At 39.8% G+C, this 23271-nt stretch overlaps 1 protein-coding gene and 1 non-coding gene across 4 annotated transcripts in view; one reads left to right on the top strand and one right to left on the bottom strand.

The window, feature by feature from the left end:
• Positions 1 to 11407: 11407 nt before the first annotated feature.
• On the top strand, positions 11408 to 11523 carry LOC143672408 (U5 spliceosomal RNA). Its single transcript, XR_013169857.1, has one exon. It is a non-coding gene; the product is annotated as a U5 spliceosomal RNA (small nuclear RNA).
• A 2474-nt stretch (positions 11524 to 13997) lies between these two features.
• VEGFD (vascular endothelial growth factor D) overlaps positions 13998 to 23271 on the bottom strand; it is a 34110-nt gene continuing 24836 nt past the window's right edge. For all 3 annotated transcript variants that reach the window (XM_077146364.1, XM_077146362.1, XM_077146363.1), the window contains exons 5-7: positions 22667 to 22767; positions 15288 to 15483; positions 13998 to 14669 (exon numbers count right to left, since the gene is read on the bottom strand). In XM_077146364.1, coding sequence (XP_077002479.1) covers positions 14543 to 14669; positions 15288 to 15483; positions 22667 to 22767 — 424 coding nt within the window. In that variant the 3' untranslated portion in view covers positions 13998 to 14542. The remainder of the gene's footprint in view (positions 14670 to 15287; positions 15484 to 22666; positions 22768 to 23271) is intronic.

The following is a 23271-nucleotide window of genomic DNA, read 5'->3' as shown; positions in this document are numbered from 1 at the left end:
GTTGTGGCTTTAAAGGAAAAACCACGCCAAGAAGGCTGGGAGTGGGGGGTGACGTGCGGCCACAGGCATCCCCGGGAGATATCAGGCTGGCGCAGATCATGACTTCATGCTTATGGATGGTCTGGCCTCTGGAGGGTGGCGTGTCAGCACGTTCATGCTCATCTATCTTGCCAGCACATCAGGTCCTGTCAGAGGAGCTGCTAAGAGAGAGAAATTGAAGGGGCCCCCATGCCACAGAATCCATTTTGTATGTTAAGTTTTATTTTCTGAGACCTAACAGGGAGTGGTGAGGGAGCCTGAGGGCCATATCAGTAAGTTTCTATAGAGTCTGCAGAATTCAATTCTCATCATGCTCCAGCCTTTGAACAAGACACTGAGCCTGAAAAAAAGTAAAGAAATCATGATTTCACCTCTCAAGGGTTCATAATCTCATATGGGTACGAGACTCCATTTATAGTCAGTTAAATCTTAAGCAAAGGTCTACATTTCAGGCTATTTTCTAAAAAGCAGAAGAAAGTTGTAGCAGCAGGAATAAGACACACACCTGGGGATAATTCTAATTAAAGTGCTCGGCCTAAATGTATGGCCTCAAGGTATGCTTTTAGAGATTTTCTTAGTAACTACTAAAATTAGAGTATGATACTTACATACATTGTAATTCCGATTACCCATACTCAAATATGAGGGCAATCAATCCCAGTTGTAGAAATAAAATGGCCTATAAATAGAGACAGTGTAAAGTAAATGTGGCTATTCAATTCTTTGCAAATTCACAGGTGAATTTCTGAAGTGGGAAGGCAACAAATATGTATGGAGAGCCGCTGTCCATGTGCAAGGCACTGTGCTGGGTAATTCTGGCTGAGCTTTACCCCCAAGGAAGCAAGTCAGGGTTAAGACAAATGTAAATATCTGTGAGAAAAGCTAGGATGTGATAAGTGCCAAAAGAGAAAAATACTGGGCGTTCAGTAGGAAAGAGTATTTCTGGCTGCCAGCAGTTAGCCAGAAGAAAAAGCAGAGTGTGTCCAGGCAGCTGTTGGGAGCAAGATCGTTCCAACAACAACTTGAACAAGGCACAGAGACAGATGCTGACTGTCCAGGGAATACTGTTGTGTAATTGCACAGGGGGAGAGAAGGGGAAGGGTTCAGGCGAGAGAAGAGTGGCATTTCCAGTGAAGGTTGCAGCAAATTGGTGAAGGATCTTACGAAGGAAAATGGATTTGATGCTGAGCCAGACTTCCAGCCAAGAAAACATTTTCAATCAAAATGAAAAAGCTGAGACTCCTCTAGTCTTGCTCTTCTTTAAATAGAAAAACGAGAGAAAGACTATAGATTCGAAAAGTAAATGTCGTAGCTCTGATTTTAAAAATAAGATAAGCATTTCCATGTATCAGAAACGGAACCAAAATGCAAAACGGTAATCAGGACTAAAGCCACATGGATCTTGGGCTCTGTATGTGGAAACAGGAAGGCATGAACAAGAGTTTAACTCCTGTAGGGCAACAGAGACTGAAAGGGCTCCATATGTGGCTAGGGACAGGAACCAGCTTTGTGGAAGACTGTTGCATTGGCAGCCTTCAGTGACCCACTTCCTCATTTTCACATGCTTGTCCAATACCCTCCCACGTTGACTGTGGATTTGGCCATGCAATTTGCTTGGCCAATGGGATATTAGTAAATGAGATGCAACAAAGGCTTAATGAGTGTTTATGTCCTGCGGTGTGTCTTGTTAGAACCTTCTCTCTTTTTAAAACCAATGCTCAAGGGTGAAGAAGCTCAAGCGAAATATTCAATGATGAAAAGCCACATGGGAAGAGTCCCTGGAATGAGAGGTCATTTTGGGCATTCCAGCTGTAGAGGAGTTCCCAGCTTAATGTAATCACTGGAGTGACTTTCAGCCTATATTATGGAGAACAAAGAATCACCCAGCTGATCTTAGCAAACCCACAGAAACATGAAAAATAATAAACTGCTGTTGTTTTTTTCAAGCCACTAAGTTTCCTCGTGGTTTGTTACCCAACAATAGATAACAAGCCTCGTTGCTTAACCATCGCCCCAACTTGTGAATTGAGATTGAAAGAATTCGTTGACAACAGTTGTTGCCTGTCCAGAGAGGATGCTGATATAACCTTGCTACCAGAACTGAGCCAAGCAACATGATTTCTGGGTAACTGAATCTGCAATATCCCCTTTCACTGCTAGTCTGGACTTTGTAAGCACACATATCCATACATGCAGACACACACACACACACACACACACATGCACATAAGGGGGAGGAGAGAGAGAGAGAGAGAACCTTCCACTCAAGATTAGTTTGTACACCAAAATTCCAAAGCATGGGAGGAGATCTTATAGGAAGAAGACTCACAAATGTAACAATGGAAGATGAATTCACTCTAGATGCAATTAAAATAATAGAAAAATATGAAAACATTTTAAAGAATGAGAATTCACAGACAAATATATGCCTTGTCTTAGGATGATTACTCTATTAGCTCTCTGCTGCTAGAGAAGAGACCATTAGGCTATTCTCGTGGTCCAGAGTCCCCCATGCAATTAAAATGTGGTATGAAGATCAGAAGCAGATGCAGCAACTGGGAGCTGGTCAGAAATGTGGACTCCCAGGCCCTACTTCCATCCTACTGAATCAGATTCTGCATTTTAACAAGATCCTGAGTGATTAGTGTGCTCATTATAGCATGAGAAATATGCCTCTAGACTAGAAGGTAATGAGGATCTGATCTATTGTAGTAGCAATGGAAAAAACAGAGGAATTGACTGCTGATAAAGGGGATATGGTGGCAGTAAACTGGGTTGACTTAATTAGATATGGGCAACAAAAGAGAGGGTGATGTTAAAGATGCCTTTGAAGTTTCAAACTGGGATAACTTGGAGATGATGATGCTGTTTATCTGATTGGAAACACTAGAAAATGAGGAGCTTGGGGAGAAAATATGATGGCTTCAGTTTTAGACATAATGAGTATACTGTTGTATTCAGATGGAGTTAGCCTGCTCATCTTGTATTAAGAACAAGCAAGGGGTGCCTGAAACTGTTGAACTGTGTTGCAGTAGCCTTGATTCTTGAAGATGATTGCATATGATATAACTTTTACAGTGTGACTGTGTGATTGTGAAAACCTTGTGTCTGATGCTCCTTTTATCCAGGGTATGGACAGATAAGTAAAAATAATATGGATAAAAAATAAATAATAGGGAAGATAAGAGGTAAAATAAATTGGGTAGATTGAAATATGAATGGTCAATGAGAGGGAGGGGTAAGGGGTATGGGATGTTTGAGTTTTTTCTCTTTTTATTTCTTTTTCTGGATTGATGCAAATGTTCTAAAAATGATCATGGTGATGAATACACAACTATGTGATGATATTGTGAGACACTGACTGTACACCATGTATGGACTGTATATGCATGAAAATTTGTCAATAGAAAAAAAAAAACAACAAGCCAGGAGATACAAATTTGTCATTGTGATGGCAGATAAAGTCACAGGGAGAATACAGGGAAGAAGAAAGCCATGGACAAAATCTCAAGAAACACCTATTTTTAGTGGTTAGAGACATGTATGGGTCAAGGAAGGAGTGGACAGGGAGGAAAGAGGAGAGGAGAAGATGGGTAAGACAGAAGCCATGTTAGCAGGGGGTTATAAAGGAGAGGTGTTAACAGTGTCAAGAGTTCCAGACTGCTTGGAGATGAAGACCTGGCAAAGGACCTTGATTTAAGTACCCAAAACACTGATGGTTCAAAGAACAGTTTCAGTGAAGTAGAATTGGAAAAATCTAGACTACCAAGAATTAAGAAGATAGTAAGTGAAGAAGAACCAATGAGTGTGAGCTGTTGTATTAAGATTTCTGAATGTAAAAAATAAATAAATAAATTGATAGCGTTAGGAGAGTGGCAAGATTGAGGGAAGGGATTGTTAAAAGGATTTTGAACATTAAAAGTTATATGTCGGAATAATGCTGAAGATAAAGAAAAATGGAAGATACAACAAAAAGCAGAAGGAATCTTCTGACTAAGAATTCTGAAGATTGAAACGGAGAGCTGGAAGGCAAAAGTAGAAAAGTTCATGAGGAAGAGGCTTCAAGTTGTCCACTGTAAAAAAATGAAGTTTAGCTTTCACACAAGATGGTGCAGGAAAGGGCTGCAGGATAACTCAAACCGGTTTTGCAGGTAGGCAAGGAAAGCGCCTCTGATGTAAGCCTAGAATTGGCATACAACAGGTAGAAACAAAGTTTAAATAAATAACGGCCAGGGTCATTGAAATGTAAAGCATAATCAAAAGCGGGAAACTTCCGTGGGAAATTTGAATTAGCTGGACTATCTGGATAGGCTGCAACTTCTGGAGTATCCAATCAGCGGAGAAACAGGGGTGGGGCCTGCGTGCTAAGCTTAGTATAGAAATACCTGTGACATTCTATTGTTTGCCGCACTGGAGACCATTTTTTGGGTGGGTGCCTGTTCTTGTAAGATCGTGAATAAATTGTTTTCTTCTCCACAATCGGGTGAGCACTTATTCTCTTTCAGGTACAGCATTCTTTCTAACACCACCAATGTACATTCTCCTCTTCTTCCATTAGTAATAGAATGTTTAGGTGGGCATATGGCTACCTAGAATGAAGACTACATCTCCCAGCTTCCATTGCTACTAGGTGTAATCATGTGACTAAATCTTGCAAAGGGATTTAAGCCTAGGGCATGCCCTTAAAGGAAGGGGAAACTCTCCCTTCCTCTTTCCTTTTTTTTCATCTGCCTGAAATAGGAAATGGTGATGAGTCATCTGGGACAATTTGAATGAGGGCAATATACTAAGGATTGCAGAACAACAAAATAGAATGAGTTTGTAGCTCTGGCAACTTCATACAGCAGAGACAACAGAGCAGACCAGCCTGGATCTTTATATTAATAATGTTTGCTTCTCCTTCAAAATCTATTATATTTAAACCAGTTATTTGGTATCTATGTCATCCATGACCAAGCTTGTGTCCTCACTAATACAGATAATCTTCGAATGAAAAAGGAGTGCCAGGTGGCCAACTGGAAGTTCCCTTTATTATTGCCCAGATTTGGATCCATTGTCTCTTGAATCTTTTATCTTTCCTTTTCTAGGTAGACTCCATTGTTTTGCAGTGGCACATCTTCAAGTGACTTCTTATTAAAAGGGTGACTAAATTTTCAGAATCCCTGCATGTCTCAAACTGTCTTCATTCTATCTTACACTTTATTGATAATTTACTGGGTATAGAATTATAGGATGAAAATACTTTTCACCCATATTTTGAAGACACTAATAATTTTTCTTCTAGCATCCAATATTGCTGTCAGTTAATTCAAAGCTATTATGATTCTTGTTCCTTTAGAGCTGTTCTAAAGCTGTATAAAAACATGCCATAATTGTGATTTGGGGAGTGAGAGAAGATAAATGATTATGTTCAATTCACATTTTTAATTTGAACTACACAATCACTCCTAAATCAATTTAAAGTAACCAGATTGAACTGACAACATTTTAACAATAAATTTGCATTGTGACAAAACAATTTCAAAGAATGTTCTGATTGCTATTACGAAGTTAAAATTCCAATTTTCTTTTTTTTTTCCTTCAGAAATATTCTTTCAAACTACTTCTAGGAAAACATAAACATATCTACCATATCTTATAAACACATTGCCACCAAGGAAATAATGTCTTTTCCACTTCAAAGCTCTGTGCAGTCACTGAGGACTGTTTCCAATCCAGGGCGAGAAGCAAAGCTCATGCCAAGTAGACAGCTCTACTTAATCTGCTCATGAGTATCCATGAATCACCATGCTGAGTTGATAGTTCATTCCAGATTGGTATTTTGTCTCTGACTATGCACGAAACACAAAGCATAAGCGGAAGCATAAAGGTTATATGGTCTTCGTGCTTCCCTTTATGCCATCATCTCTTTTACTTTGTTGGCCTTTTACCATCACTAGGTTTCTTTTTTTTTTTTATCAAAGTCACACATGCTGATAGTTTAGAGAGTCAAATTGTTTGAAAATATTTGTTTAAAAAAAACTCAAAAGAATCTCCTGCCCAAGCCCTGCCGTTCCTCTCATCAGAGGCAACTCTAACCCTTTTAGCTGCTCTTTGCTATTTTCCCTTATACCATGAAATAATATGCTAGTTCAGGGCATTATTTATTAGTTTCTTCCTATGGAAGATGAAAACATTGCCCTTTTTCTCCTCCCTTACTCAACACACCCTCCGCCTTCTCATTTCCCCATCTTCCTACTATAGCTAGTTATTTGGTCGGATTGAAACTGTTGTGTTACTGGGGCTATGTAAATATTATTAGCATCTGAACCAGGCTTTATAAATTTTGATTACATTTCTTTTCCTATCCTGGAACTTGTGTTCCTCTTTGGAGTTCACAAGTGTCTTTCTGTCTTTTTTTCCCCCTTGCTTGATTTTCTGTGTCCTACTTCAATCCAAGATCACCTGCCAGTTGTCTAAATCTTTTCTTAATATGTTCACACTCGTTAGACATTCTATCAGTTTCTTCTTGGAGAAATCTCTTCAGGAGTCTTTTGATGTGCTCCAGTCTGAACTTGTTGCCCTTTATACCTATCGTGCCCACCAGGCCAACTTGGGATCTCCTTCACCCCCATCTTGAGCTTCCCCTTCATCTCTCCTGTGCCAGATCACTTGTTTCATGTCTTCCCCATTTTTGTTTTACTCCCCTTTTCGAAGATCATCATCCTGTAACTTTCTGAGCAAGAGTACATGGGAGGGTGGGAGGATTTCCTGAGACCTTGCATTTCTGAAAATGTATTTTTTCTACCATGGTGGCTTGGAGTTTTGTATCCCAGAAAAACATGTTCTAAATCTTAATCCTGTAAATAGGACTTTCTGATGAGGTTACTTCAGTTAAGGGTGGACCAACTCACTTAGGATGGATCTTAATCCTGTTACTGGAGGCTTTTTAGAGAAGGCCACACAGAGAGAGAGAAGCCATGGGGAGTAGCCAGAAGCTGGAAGTCAATGGAACCTGGAAGAGAAAGAAGAGGCTGCCATGTGCATTGCTATATGGTGGAGAAGCTAAGGAACCCCAGAGATTATCAACCAGCCAGAAGATACTGACCCAGGAGAGAGCAAGCCTTCAACACTCTAAAAGTGAGCCAATAAATTCTTATTGTTGAGCCAAAACACCTACTTTCAATTTTATTGACAGTTTGTCTGGGTACCAAATGTAGAATGGAAATTCATTTCCTTCAGAACTGTAGCAGCATTGCTTGAGTCTTCTAGCTTTCATTTGTTCCTTTTGAGAAATCTAACATCATCCTGATTCCTGAACCTCTGTATGTAATTATTTTAATTTTTTTGTCTGGGGATGATTATACTGTACAATCATCTTTTTGTCACCAGTGTCCTGAAATTTCATAAATTTCTGTCTTTATGTAGGTATATTTTCATCCTTAGAAAATATGATACTCAGAGAGCTTTTCATTTGCCAACATGTGCTTCTGTACTGAGAAATCTTCTCGAATTATTTAATTGATGAATATGTCTTCTACATTGTCTCTTCGCATTTCCTGGAATTTCTATTATTCTGTTATTGGACCTCCTGTACCTTATCTTTTTTGCTTTTATTTTCAATTTCTTTTCTTTTTTTTGTTCTACTTCTTACAAAATTCCAACTTTATCTTCTAGTTTTTTCTATTGAATTCTTAATTTCCAAGAGCTCCTTTATGTTCTCTGATATGTCCTTTTTTAGTAGCATCTTCATTTTACAGCTTGCACTGTCTTCCCTTCTTCCAGACCCGGCTTCCCCTCCCCCAGGGTATCAATGATGGTTTATTTGAAATTGTCTTCTCCTTGCCTACTAGTCTGCTTCCTCCAAATTGCTTCTGTTTTTATTTTTGAATTATTCTCTGTCTTTCATGTTAGAGTCCACCCCTCCCCCACCCCCACCCCAGATTTCTGGAAATTAATGGTTGCTTGCTCAGACTTAAAAGTTAAGGGACAAAAGAATTGATCAGAAGCTTTGAGCACAAGTGTGGAGCTTGTTGACCTGATTGGCCTGTTTCACTAATAATTCCCCCTCTCAGCTGATTTCTGTCCCATTTAGGTCTTTCCTCTTGGGCTGGTTAGATTTCCCAGAGCAACGCTTTTAAAGTAAAATCTCGGCTGCCGGCGCTGTGGTTGCCCACGGCGGGAAGAGGGTTGAGGGTCTTAGCGTCTGGCAGGCACAAGCTCCTCTGATCCCCCTGCTTTCATTTCATTACCCTGCACTTGTGTGCCCAGCTGTCCCCCTTTCCAGAGCCCATCTCTTTCCTGGGCTAGGGAGGGTCACCCCACCACAGGGAATGTAGGAGATGTTCTGGGGTCAAACCGTTTGTTTCTTTAAAAACAAAACAAACCAAAAACCGTTTTATTCACACACCATACAGTCCATCTCGAGTGTACAATTGATGGCTCTTGGTACAATCACAAAGTTATGCATTTACCACCACAGTCAATATGGGAATATTCTCATTTCTTCCAGGGGAAAAAATATTTCATAATCCTCTTATCCCCTTATAATTGCAATTTAACTTTGGTATAGTGCCTTTGTTACAATTAATGAAAGAATAGTGTGTTACTGTTAACTATAGACCTTAGTTTTCATTAACTGTATTTTTTCCCATATACCACCCTATTATTAACACCTTGTCACAGTGACATGTTTGTTGTAGTTCACACAAGAACTTTCTTATATTTGCACAATTTGCCACCATCGTCATCCATTCTAGGCTTCGCTAAGTTATACAGTCTCAGTTTGTATCCTCTAGCTTTCCTTTTCATGACATACATGACCCTAGCTTTCTTCTTTCAACCATACGCACACTCAGATTTGTTACTTAGGCTTACAATATTGTGTTACCATCACACAGTATTGTGCTATCCATTTCTGAACCTTTAAAATCTACCTTATTAGACATTCTGTACTCCTTAAGCATCCATTGCCCAACCTCCACACTCTTTCTATCTCCTGATAACCTATGTTCTCGAATTTAACTCCCAGAGTCTGCTCATTATAATTAGTTCATTTTAATGAGACCATTCAACATTTGCCCTTTGATTTCTGGCTTATTTTACTCAACATAACATCCTCAAGGGTCATCCACATCGTTGCAGGTATCATGACCTCATTCCTTCCTACAGCTGCACAATGTTCCATCATAGTATACACCACAGTTTGCCCATCCACCCATCAGTTGGTGGACACTTCAACCACCTCTATCCATCGACAGTCGTGAATAATGCCGCCACAAATATCGGTGTGCAAATGTCCCTGCTTTCAGTTCTTCTGAGTATATACCTACTGATTGCCAGGTCATTTGGCAATTTTATATTTAACTTCCTGGGGAACCACCAAACTGCCTTCCAGAGCAGCTGCACCACAAATTATTTCTTAAAGGGATTCTGGATTGAACCTTATGTTAGCACCCACTCTTCTCATTCCCACTTCCGGAGGTACTTGGTACTGCCAATTTCTGAGCCTTTTGGGGACTCAGCTTTCTACTACACTGTTGGCTTAAATTTTTTTTTCAGGTCTGCCAGGTTACTTGCAACTCATTCACCTGCCTTTCAGCCTTCAGAATGTTGCCTTTGTCACCTTTCTCATTCACCCTGCCCTTGTGGGTTTAAGCTTTTCTTTATTCCAATCTCTCTTTACTCTTGTTTTATAAGGCATTTGGAAGAGAGCACAAAAGCATGATTTTGTTTGAACCACTGAGAGCTGAAATTGAAATCAAGGGTACACCTTAGCTTCATTGGGTTGCACGCTACACAATGATTAAAATTAGATGAGGCCAACTGATTCCTACAACCCATCCAAGCCTGGTAGCAGGGTTTTTTTTTTTTTTCTGTGGGGGCTCAGAAGACAGTCTAATGCTTTCTATTTACTATGAACTAATGACAGTTGATAAAGTAAGGAATCTTTTACACCAGGGGGTTGGCAAACTTCTTTTTATAAAGGATGAAAGTAAACATTTTAGGGATTGTGGCCATATGGTTTCTGTTGCAACTACTCAACTGTGCTGTTACAGTACAAAAGCATCCATAAACGACACATCAACAAATGAGTGTGGCTGTGTTCCAATAAACCTTTATTTACAGAAAAAGGCAGTAGTCCGAATTTGGCCATTGCTTCCAACTCCTGTTTTTGAATAATTGCAATGATAATGTTACAGAAGGTAGAATTTTTATTTTACTATGCTATTACAAGGGTCAAATGGCAGAATATTTTTGGATATCTTCCACTCCATAAATATTTGGGGAATAGATAATTAATTAAATTCCTTTCTAGAGTTGCAACATCTGAATAATTCAGATGGGCAAAGAATTTAGCTGAGTTTGAACTATGAGCTATGAAAAATTACTCTTGACTCTCCTTTTAGAGATTATTTTCATTCACTGGTCATGAAATCCATGCAATAATTTATTATTCATTCAACAGTTATCTATTAGGCACCTACTATGTGCAAAATATTGTTCTTGCACAGAGGGTTAAGAGTCAATGAGATAGTTGTGAGGCTACTCTGGAGGCTACTCTTACACAAGCTTCAGTTAGACATTGTTACCTATCATAACTTGCCAAACCCCAACCAAAACCATTCCTGCCAATCTAAAGAACACCTAGGGTGTTATATAAAATTCTACAATGGTTCTATGTACTAGGGTAACTTTCCAGAAACCTACAGTCTCAAGATGGGTCCCTGGACTAGATAAGTTCTGAAATGCAGAGGGGCCAGTCTCTTCAGAACATCAACTAGTTCCATCTCCCTATCCCAAATTATCGACAGACCCTTCCAACATGAAAAATCTAGAATGGGCATATCCCAAATACACTAAAGAGTGGGAGAAAGATCAAAAGTGATGGTAGAGTTATACAGCGAAGGTAGGGTTTAACAAACAAATAAATATGATTGCTGAATCATTATATTGATATTTCTTTTAGTCTCCAGTATCTTAGAGCAGCTAGAAGTAAAAACCTAAAATGATGGAATCGTAACCCATACTAAACTCCTGAAATCTGTTCTACAACTAATTTTTGGGATGTGCTTTGAAATTTATTGCTTTTTTTTTTGTTTATATGTTATTTTCACAAAAAATGAAAAAAAGAGGAGGCATATAACTTATTTGACAAATGAGTATGAGTGCTGAATCATTATATTGTTATTTCTTTTGGCCTCCAGTGTCTTGGAAGAGCTAGAAGAAAAACTTAAAATTGTGGAATTATAACCCATACCAAACTTTAAAATCTGTTCTATAAGTACTTGTTAAAATGTACTTGGAAATTTATTGCTTTTTTTTGTATGTATGTTATGTTTCATAATCTAAAAAAAAGTTAAAAAAGAAAAAAAGGAGTCAATGAGACATACTCTGGTTTCTCTTCAGATCATATATATCTTTCACCTTTTACTAAAGATTTCCATGGAGAGAAACAACTCTGAACTTTAAACCAATTTTTTGAGGCCTTGTTTCAGCAAGGCAATTAAAAATATTGAGTCAATGAGACAAAGTCCAGCTCTTGAGGTAATGTAGTCCCCTCCGTTAAGCTCACAGTTTTCACTGAAATATTGCTCTACTTATACAAACCTTAAATGGATTATTTGTGCCATCTCCTTTACCAAGTATCTCAGAAAGTATTTTAATCTTCAACTCTGAAGATTATGCTGCCCAATCTGTATTTCCATCTCTAAAGGGCCTCCTGCCACACTGCTTTATTCACAGATTTATGATCTGCACTGTCATGTTAATACATTCTTAATGTGGCTTAGATAATCGGGAACATCATGCATTGCTGGCGTTTGTTGTGTTTGTTCTAAGCTCTTGGGGCTTCTCGCATATTTTTATTTTGCAACAGTTGACAATTGTCAGCCCACATTCCAGGGTTATTAGTATGACAAATACTTATGTGCAGTGACCAACAGACTCTAATAAGGCAATAGGTTAGTTACCCTCCTCCACCCCTGAACCCTAATCCATCCGGACTCAGTCTCAGGGATCCAAATCCAGATCTCTGGTTAATACCGGTTGAGGAGGAAGCATTGAGGGGTTTTAGAGGCTCAAACTCAGATATAGAGTTGGCCTAGTTAGGGAATTACCCATTATACCTCCATCTAAATGACAATTAGGAAGCCAGAACCATGTTGAGACCAAATATGGGGTGAATTGATTTGGGGACAGATCAAAGGATGTGGTATCAGCCAAGGACTTCCTTGTCTCTATGCAGACAGGATCCAAACCTCTGGGATTTGGTCACAGTCATACTGTTCTCCTTTGGAATATTCCTTTAATTTGTAAAGTACTTCTTTTTTTCAAACTTTTTTTTTTACTTATGATAATTCAAATGAAACTGACAACTCTGTGATATAGGGAGAAGAGATTATCATCTACATTTGACAGGCCTGGAAACTGAGGCACTATGAAGTTGTTCGGCTTCATAACGTGATTAGGTGGCAGAGCTTGTCCTCAAACTCAGCTCTTTTCTATTTGTCAGTGATTCGACTTCCCTTTTTCACCACTCAAGGGATGAATAAAGTGCCTATTTTAACTATAGTGTGTTCTTTGGGTTATCTTCTGTCTTAGTTCTCAAGGGAACTTGAATCAAATACTATGGCAAAGAGGGGAGTGGTAGAAACTGAATGTAAGGACAAGCCAAGAAGTCACCTGCTAAGTCTGTTTAAGGAACTGAGTTACATGTGAGCCCTTTCAGAAGCCTGATGCACAAATAGTAAAATTGGAAGAAAGAAGGCCCAACAGCCCTGTAACTATAAAGGCAGAGGAACAGTGACGAGAGGTGTGGCTGGGTCATCACCGGTGATGACAAGAGAAACAACAGTGGTAGTACAGTGGCCACGAACCCCATGGTCTGGTGAAGGCCAGCCCACATCCCCAGGGCAGGGACTGAGAACCACGGCCAGGAAAGGATGGGGGGGAGCCTGGAGCCACTGGCCTCAGAGAGCTTCAGAGAATGAAGGGAGAATTCCTAGGAATCCTGGTAGAGGAAGGGCAGAGATCTGGGCCAGGATCCAACAATTCTACTCTGGGGCTTCGGGAGAAACAAGACTATTTTCTCTCTATTTGTTCATCACTGTCTTTAACCTTGTGATTATACTGTTCCAGGATGGCCTGGCCTGAGAAAATTGGGTTACCCAAATTTCATCAAGACAGTTTCCAATCTTAGGGAGGTTGCTATATAGGGGAGTGATAAACATGAACACAAGTATTTACAAAACTGTGTGATAATGCTGTAATAGATCTTTGTGTATGTGTGTCAGTATATATAATACACACACACAAATGTGCATTTATCTATAGATGTGTGTATGTATATATAGGTATGTCTAACCTATACATGTGTAACATATCTATGTGTATATATATACACGTGTGTGTGTATGTATGTATGTGTGTATATGCAAGATGCTATGGGAAGACATCAATTTTTAAGTTATTTGCCTTGCTGCTAAATTCTGTTACACTAAACTTTTGGTGAACTCTGCTCCAACTTATTATTTGTAGGAGTACTTCGGGGGAAAAGCAAGGGAAGAAAGTTTGTCCTCCCTTCCTGCATAGTCACGGATCAGAGAGAAGCACATTACCCTAAGTGTTGAGATGTAAATGAGACAGAGAATTTAGCAAGAGCAGAAGCTTGGAGCTGGAGTTGGCCAGAAGAAACATAAACATCCAAAGATGTCAAGGCATCAGTGGGCTCTCCTCGGTCATGGCTTAGGTGTCATATCAAGTTGAATTTCATCTCAAAGGACAGAGTGACTCCCTGCTGATTCCTGGGTTACATTTGCTTGCCCTGGTTTAGAATCCCAAATCTTCTGAGAGATACTCCCTGGGTTTTCTAAAACTGAGATCTAGTTTTATTGTGCTCATGTCTCTCCCTGTTCCTTCCATTTCTGAATTCCTTTCTTGCTTAAAAGCACTTTTTCCTTTAACATAAAATTTAGAGTGGAAACATATTAAATAACAAAATTCTACTGCTTGAATATTGGTGTTTATTTTCTTTAAATACACTTAAATATGAATCATCAAACAGTAGTTGGTAAACTTGAAAACTACAAGCTGGACAGTAATCAGAAAGTCAGTGCTGATCATATAAACCAAATTCTGTCTAAGAAAGAACCATAATTCAAGAAAGACTCGCAATTAGCAGAGGACTCGGAGGCCATGCAAATTTCCTCATCGGTTCTGAGTAATCGAACACACGGCACCTGCTATCTCATGAGTAGCAACCTTTTTCGTTCACCAAAAAAGGGTTATGCAGGTTCCTTTCTCTCCATTCCTTGGTGAGCAGAAGCATCTTCAAATAGAAGACATCTGTCAATGATCCAGGGAATCCTTAGCTGGTATTTAAATGGAAGGTTGGTCTGGATTCAACCTGGTACTATGTAGAAGGGAGTTTTTCTAACACCTGGAAAAAACAGTGACAGCAACTTGGCAAAGCAGCATGCTGTTTAAAATGACTGGGGTGGGGAACTTGGGAACAAAAGCGGAATTAAGGATTTTCTTGACTTTGGAGCCCACGGGCAGCTCTTTTCTCCTTTGGAAAGCGGCAGTGCTTTGCACACGCAGGTTTTCCATTTGCACATGTTCTGGTGTGAAAGGGGCATCTGTCCTCACAGCTGTTGCAAAAGTTAACAAGCATAAGCATTCAGAATCAAGGTTTACATTCAAAAGAATAACTCTGTTCTGGTTTGATTAATTTTTAAAAACTAAATTTTCTGGATATGTATAAAAGGTCAGTATCAATATATATCAGTGTCAATAGAAAGTACACATGGATTCAAAATCTGTTCAATCCCAATCAGTAACCTCCAAGAGTTCTATTCATCAATAATCTTCTCACTATATAAATCCAGTGTCATCCCGTTCATCAAAAAATTTACATAAATAATTAAACCGTACACCATACACACACACACACACACATGAACCAAAGAGTTTGCTGATTTGATGATCTGAAACTCCCCCCAAATAACTGTTAATTAAACCTCATCAATTTGGTTTGCTTAAGAGCTATAAACCAACAATAACAGGCCAGATTTTCTTGCTCTCACAATTAATCAACACTTTATAAACTCTTGCTTAGTTCTTAGTTGCCCAATCTCTGTTTCACGACCAAAAAGTGGCTTGGCAACTGAGAAAACAACTGACTTAATAAAGAATTTCCCGGAATCGAAATGGCATTGACATTCAATGTCACCGAGCTAAGTAAAGGCGAAAGAGAAAAGGTCATTCACCTGCAGGTGTCTGGGTGAAATATCTTCTGCTTCTGACAGCAGCTCTCCATACTTTCTCTGCACTCAAAGCAACTGCAGTTTTCTGGGTGCTGGATGAGATCTCTGGGGCACTGAGCTTTACAGACACATTCGCAATGATCTTCATCAAACACCCTGTGCGGCCCGCAGAGAGCGAGTTCCTGGAGACGAGAGTGGTCTAGACAAAAACCGAAAAGGATCGGTGGGGGTGGCTGCAGCATGGATAACGTGGGTGCTAAGAGGGGCTTCGTGTTTTACCTCATCCTAAAATAATTTGGATTCTCCTGGTTTCCTTTTCTTTAGATTTTTACCCCTCGTTTTTTTCACGGAGTGAAGGCGATTCAGCTCCGATGATTTCACAATGTGAACACAAAAATCTTGTGGGTTCTTAAGTTTGTGATGAAAATTTCCTTCTACAGCCACATATTAGTAATGAAATATAGGATGTCTAAGGATGTTGAGTTGAGGCATGTCCAGCTTTTAGGAGAAGATAAAAGGAGAGAGGAACAGAAGTTATTGGAGGACTAGAAGTATACCTCAGGCCTTCTGGAGTGAGGGTGGAAACGATGCTGCATTCCCTCCCTGCAGAGGACAACACTAGTACAGAAGACATAACAGTGATAAAGAACTTGGATCATACAGACATCTGCTGGAAGATACACTGAGCTGAGAAAGGATGGTCTGAAATTTTGACTTGCTTAGTTTCTTCTAGAAGGTGGACAGAACAATTGGGTAACTGTTATTCCATTGTCCAATTCTGAACATTGCAAAAAATGAAAGGGACAGAAACTTTGGGAACCTAACCATGTCACCTTAGCATTCTTGACAATTTGGGAGGAAAATACATGTTGATCTCTCTCCACAAACCTGCTGCTCGCCCAGTTTGCTTTGTTTAGTGAATGGCACCATCTTTCTTGACTCACCTGCTACATTGAGTCAAATCAGCATGTCCACTCATTTCTACCTCTACCCCATCACAGCCTCAATCTAGTCAGAAGCTTGTATTTCTCATGCAGATGCAGATGGCTGTAATTCATTGTGCCACCACGTGTTTTACCCTCTGACATGTTCTCCATACTATATTATCAAAAGGACCTTTTAAAAATGCAAATCTAATCACATCACTCCACTGCTTTAAAAATCTTAAAAGGTTCTCCTGTATTTTACAATAAAAGCCAATTTCCCCACCATGACATGTAAAACCCTTCATGAACTGGGCTCTGCTAGACCCATCTTCTGTCTCTCTCACAACGTATATCCTATGTTCCATCCAGACCAAATTATAGTACTTTCTGTTCCCCTGATATGCTAGGGCCTCTCTGCCCTCAAGCCTTTGCCTTCGCTATGCCCTCTGGTAGTCAACTTTTCCTTCTAATATCTTTTCCAGCCTTTGCAAATTTAGCTAGGTTCCCTGACCCTGTGCATACTTCCATCTTGCCCTTTCTTGCATTGCATTGCATTTTTTGTTTCCCCCATTAAGTAAAAAATCTCCTGAAGATTAGGGACCAGGTCTCACTGATGTGGCAAAAAACAGGCACTCGATAAATATTCAGCATATCTGGTGTAATCAAAGGGTACCGAAGCAAGCTGATACATGGAGACTGTGAAGAATTTCACAGAGCATTCGAAGACACAGGGTTAAACCACGTTCTTGTTAATTTCTGACCATTAATGACATATCAAAATGGCAATCTCACACTGTTCAATCTCATAGTTTTAACTGCCCTGTGGTTGAGGATCTTTGAAGAATTATATGGAATGGGTGCTAGAAGACTAGAGCTGGGGAGAAGCCATCTTGAATTTTGTAAAAAGGAAAAAGGTTTGTGTTGTAAGGCTCATAACACTCTGGGGCAAAACATGAATAGACTGTTAAATGATAGTTAAGAAGCTCTTAAGAGGAATGCATTGACCAGGTGTGATCAGCTCCATTCTCGGATAGTGGTTTGGGGAAACACAGTCCACAGATGTTTGCTAAACTCCAGGCAAGATAATTGGCAGCAGCTGTCCTCACATACTTATGGGCAAGTTAAGAGGCAGATAGGAGGCAGGAAAACTGGGTGGGCCCACACCTAGCTCAGGGTGATACCCTGAAGAATGACATAGTGAGTTCCAATCCTTAGGGTGGTTGATGATGAGATACAAATGAGTTTTGTCCTCAGGCGTGTTCCATTTAACATTTTTATCAATAAACCGATGAAACTTTTCAAAGTAAATTTTTGAAATTTGTGGCAGTTTTGAGGAAGGAAGTGATGTGTTGAATACTTCAAAAAATAGAGGGAGGGCCCTGCCCTGAGTTTCTTCTTTTGTTTGCTTGCCTTCTAAAAAACTTGTTTTTGTGAAATATAACATATATACAAAAAGTAAAAAAATAAAAAAGCAATAATTTTCAGTGTACATTTTAACAAGTAGTTACAGAACAGATTTCAAAGTTTGGTATGGATTATCATTCCACAACTTCAGGTTTTACCTTCTAGCTGCTCCCAAACACCGGAGGTCAAAAGAAACATCAGTATAGTGATTCAGCAGTCATATTCGTCAGTTAAATCCTATCTCCTCTATTATAACTCCTCCTTCTCCTTTGACCCTACTCCTAATCTATATGGGTATTTGGATTATACCCATTGTAACTTTTTCATGTTGCAAAGGGATATTGACAATATAGGATAGGGGGATGGAATTAGTTGTTGTTCTTGGAGAGGCTGGCACCGCTGGGTTTCAAGACTTGTCTGGCCTAGGAACCCTCTGAAGATTACAGGTTTCAGAAAACTAAACTGAGTGCATGAAACATTTTTAGAGTCACAGTTAGAGCCCTAGGTATTCTTTATAGTTAACAGGAATGATGTTGGTTGGGGTTTGGCAAACCATGGCAATTAGCACTATCTAGCTGAAGTTTGCATAAGAGTAGCTTCCAGAATAGCTTCTTGACTCCATTTGAACTCTCTTAGCCACTGATACCTTCTTTTATTACATTTCTTTTCCCCTTTTGGTCAGGAAGGCATTGTCAATTCCATGGTATCAGGGCCAGGCTCATCCCCGGGAGTCATGTCCCACATTGTCAGGGAGACACAACCCTGGACGTAATGTCCCATGTAGAGTGAAGGGTAATAATTTTCCTTGCAGAGCTGGGTTTAGAGAGAGAGGGGCCACATCTTAGCAACAACAGTTTCCTGAAAGCAACTCTTAGGCATAATTATAGGTAGGCTTAGCTTCTGTGTTGTAGAAATAAATTTCCTAAAGGCAAGCCTCAAAACCACGGGCTTGGCCTATTTTCTTGGGAGTCCCTAATGTTTGAGAGAGTACCAAGCGGTTTCCCTGATGGGAAAATTTAATATTTTTTCTCTAGTCCCACAAGGGACTTTACCAATACTTTTTAATTACCAACCTACCATAATGTGGGATGTATTTGGGTATTACATTAGGTCATATAGAATTACAAGGCCTCGTTCCCATTTTGGGTTCCATATGTTTACGTTGTTTAAGTAAGCTATCCAGGCACGTTGATTTAAATTGTGTGTTACAGTAAATTAGGTTCTAGACACAATAAACCTCTCTGCCTTTGTTTTCATATAATAGGTGAAGCTCTAGAATATATACACTATCATCCTTTGCCCTGTATTCTGATTTACCTTAATCCTAACCAGATTGGCTTCGTTTTTATCTCTAATTGAGGACTGATCTCTTTTTCCGTAACTTTAACAGTTGTTGTATGTAGCAATGCTGACTTTCAGAGCTGCGGAACTCTAGCTCCGGGTATTAGGGGTCATAGAGGTACTCAACGTTCCAGAGAAATGCCAGCTAATACACATACTGTTTACCTGTTTGTTTGCCTTTTTAACAGTTAGAGCAATGACCTGAATCTAATGAGATGAAATTAAATTGTGCTTGGATTCACTAAGCCAAATACGTTCACTCAGAGAAAAGGTTTTGGAGAAAAGGCAGGTAGCTTAATGGCCACATGTATGAAAAAGATGTTAGTGAACAGTGAGCTCCATCTACGTCATCAGTTTTATGGGACCACAGGAGAAGTGACTATAAACCTGGCCCACATTAATGAAATTATGGGAGATGAAAATTAAAAGTTCTAATGATGCAGCCTACCTGTGCCTCTCACTTTCATCATCGCAACAGCTTCTCAAAAGGTCCCTGCTTCCTCTCATGTCCTATGCCAGCCCATCTTAGTCTATACAGTCCCTGGGTTGATTATACAAAAATTCTAATTGGAAGTGTCACTCTCCTACTTGAACTCGTTGGCTGTTTTCCTTTGCCCTTAGTGCTGGTTTGAAAATATTATTTACCTCAGAAAAGCCATGTTTTAATCCTGACTCAGTCTTGTGGGGGAAGCTGTTTCTTTTAATCCTGATTCAATGTTGTAGGGTAGAAACTTTTTGATCAGATTATCTCCAAAGAGATGTGGCATGCCCGGTTGTGGGTGTGACCTTTTGATTAGATGGAGATGTTATTCCACCCATTCAAGGTAGGTCTTGATTAGTTTACTGTAATCCTTTAAAAGAGGAAACACTTTGGAGGAAGTTCAGAGCCCACAAAGACAGAGGTGATACAGATGCTTGGAGAACAGTTACTTAAGAGACATGGATGTTTGGAGACGCTTGGAGTGCCCACAGAGAGAGCAGATGCCTACACATGGGCAGAGCCCAACAGACATCGCCATGTGCCTTCCCAGGCGATGCTAAGCAAGCTTGAACCCAGAACTATGTCCCAGAGGAACTAAGTGAAGGCCCACAGATACTTAGAGAGAAAACTACTTGCAGCAGAAGCTGGAAACAATGAACTGGGAACAAGGACCAGCAGACGCCAGCCACGTGCCTTCCCAGCTGACTGGGTTGTGTCCTGAAGGAGCTAAGTGAAGGCTCACAGATGTCTAGAGAAGAGACCACAGGAAACAGACCAAATGCAATGGAGTCCAGGAGCAAGGGACCAACAGATGCCAGCCACATGCCTGCCCACCTGACAGAAGTGTTCTGGATGGTATCAGCTTTTCCTGAGTGCAGGTAACCTCTTGTTGGTACCTCAATTTGGACATTTTTCATGACCATAGAATTGTAACTTGCAATTTATTAAAGTCCCTTTTTAAAAGCTGTTCCATTTCTGGTATATTGCATTCCAGAAGCATTCGAAAACTAATACAACATCCAACCTACGTCTTTCTGCTCTGCCCCTGGGAGCCTCTCCAGCTTCCTCTCTCACATCTACCTAGCTTCCTCCCCCTGATCTGCATTGTGCTGAACTTCCATTACCCAGGACTTGCTTTCTCACCCCAGCCCTGGGGCTCATTTCTTCCCCTGCTCAGTACACTCTTGCCTTCCCCACTACTTCCTTCCTCCCTAACACACGTGCTCACTGGCTGAGTCCCTCAACAGGAATTACCTTCTGAAGAAAAAAACTTGCCTCACCCAAGGTCATGCCCCCTCCCTTGGGCCACCCCATATCTAATGACTGATCCACCGGGCCTAGCTCCTCTGCATCCATTTGAGACATCCCTGAAGGTTTCATTTCCTAGTGGGATTGGCTGGGCCTCTTTGCAACTTCATGGGAGTTCACTCTCTGCCTGGGTGCAGTCCTAACTCTCTCACAACCTTTCATGTGATGTCTCTGAGACAATTTTCCAAAAAATCTACAGGCAAATCTGCATCAGGGACTGCATACCAGGATAACTCTGACCAGAACAACGTTTAAGCTCCATGAACATTGGCTCCCATGACACCTTTCTAACAATATTAAAAGATTAGTCATATGGAAAAAAGAATTCTATTGTTTTTGCATGGCACTGTGGGGTAAAACCTGCACTATTGAGTTGATACACCAGAGCTTTTCTGTCCAAAGTGGTGGCTACGGGCCACATGTGGCCAGTGAGCATTTGAAATGTGGTGCGTTCTGAGATGTGCCATAAATGTAAAATACACACTGGATTTCAAAGACTCAGAGCAAAAGAACATAGAACATTTCATTAATAATTTTTATATTGATTGCATGTTGAGGTGATGCTATTCTGGTTATACTGGATTAAATTATGATCTAGTAAAGTTAATTTTACCTGTTTCTTTGTACTTTTTTTTTAAAGGGTCCAGAAATTGAACCTGGGTCTCCCGCATGGAAGGCGAGCATTCTACAACTGAACCAACCGTGCACCCTGTACTTTTTTCTATGCGAGTGTTAGAAAACGTAATGTTGCAATAGAATAGAAATATGATGTGGCTCTCATCATATTTCTATTGGCCAGTGTTGTTCCAGAGACTGGGAGAGATTGAAGTTCAGAGTCATTTACTAGCAATCAGTGTGCGCAAGAGTAGCTGGGCTGCCTCGGTGGGTGGTGAGTTTCCCCGAAAACTCCTCTGTATTCTCAGAGGAGTGCTCAGGTCAAACAGCTGGGAGTGGTGGAAGCAGTCAGATTCCAGAGCCCTCTGTGCTTGAATTAGATAATCAGAGCCCACCAACACATCACTCTGCTCTTTAATCTTAAAGAAAAGTCCAAAGTGATTAGAATATCCCAAAACATTTCATTTCAAAGGGGACGATAACCTTGGTCAAAAGCCACTTCCCAACTAAACACTGGTAAACCACAGTTTACTAAGATATCTGTACAAAAATCTCACAGGAACATAAAATAATTTTGAACTCGGTTTTTTTTTTTACTGTGTCATGTGAAAGCATGCCAAAAATTTGGAAAAAAAACCAACAGGGAATAAGCAGAGCATTATGGGTTATGAGCAATGATGGCCTATCTTATTTTGTTCCTTATTCCCGTTAGCCCAGTAGCTATGTTTTGCTTTACTTTCCCCAAGATTAAGAAAAAGTTTCCTCTTATTCCCTGTTTTTTTTTTTTTCCAAATTTTTGGCATGCTTTCACATGACACGGTAAAAAAAACCGAGTTCAAAATTATTTTATGTTCCTCTGAGATTTTTGTACAGATATCTTAATAAACTGTGGTTTACCAGTGTTTAGTTGGGAAGTGGCTTTTGACCAAGGTTATCGTCCCCTTTGAAATGAAATGTTTTGGGATGCTCTAATCACTTTGGGCTTTTCTTTAATATTAAAAAGCGTAGTGATGTGTTGGTGGGCTCTGATTATCTAATTCAAGCACAGAGAGCTCTGGAATCTGACTGCTTCCACCACTCCCAGCTGTTTGACCTGAGCACATTACTAGACATCTTGGTATGTCCATTTTATAATTGTAAAAAAGGGATAATACTAGTATATCATAGGGACTTGTTGTTAGGATTGAGTTAGTATACATAAAAGGACTTCACCACTGCCTGTGCATAAGTGAGCATTCAATAGATGTTAGTTGCTATTGTGGTTATTTTTATTGTTACTATTCTTATTTCACTACTGCTGACATTACCTTCCATTCCACTGAGGGGATTCTCCTCCTGTAAAACACATTTACATTTGGTGCTATCCCATAGCATGTCAATGGGACAGGGTTTCTTGGAATGGGAACAGCTAGGAACAGAAAAAAATGAACCACATTTAAAAGTTTTCAAGGGTAAGCATACCTTTGGTACATTAAAAACATGTCAACTAAATTTCCATGGGGAAAACAGTTAAGATTTTTAAAGAAACTTCGTCTGTATGTATGAACTGTACATTATTAGGTACTAATTCTGGGATTACAAATATTCTATTTAGAAACCTTTGGAAATGAAATGGTAATTGTGGAAAGTTATGTTCTTTCTAAGAAGACTGGTACAAAATAAAGGTGCCTGTGGAGTTTATTTGCCAAAGGTAAATATTGCTCTAACATAGTTCCAAAGTCTTACCTTTAAAATGGAGATAAGAACTTTGGCCAGGACAGCAGTCGGAAGCCCTTGAGAATAAATAGTTCTTTTCTATGAGCTTTCTTGTCTCGATGGTAGCTAATATAATCAGTAGTTTACCTTTTCATTTGCTACTCACACAAGGCAGGTAATACTTGACTTAATGTAAACAGTAAGTACCCAACTTAGT

Source organism: Tamandua tetradactyla, chromosome X (assembly GCF_023851605.1).
Source record: "Tamandua tetradactyla isolate mTamTet1 chromosome X, mTamTet1.pri, whole genome shotgun sequence".
Taxonomy (NCBI): domain Eukaryota; kingdom Metazoa; phylum Chordata; class Mammalia; order Pilosa; family Myrmecophagidae; genus Tamandua; species Tamandua tetradactyla.
This window is presented reverse-complemented; position numbering and strand designations above follow the sequence as displayed.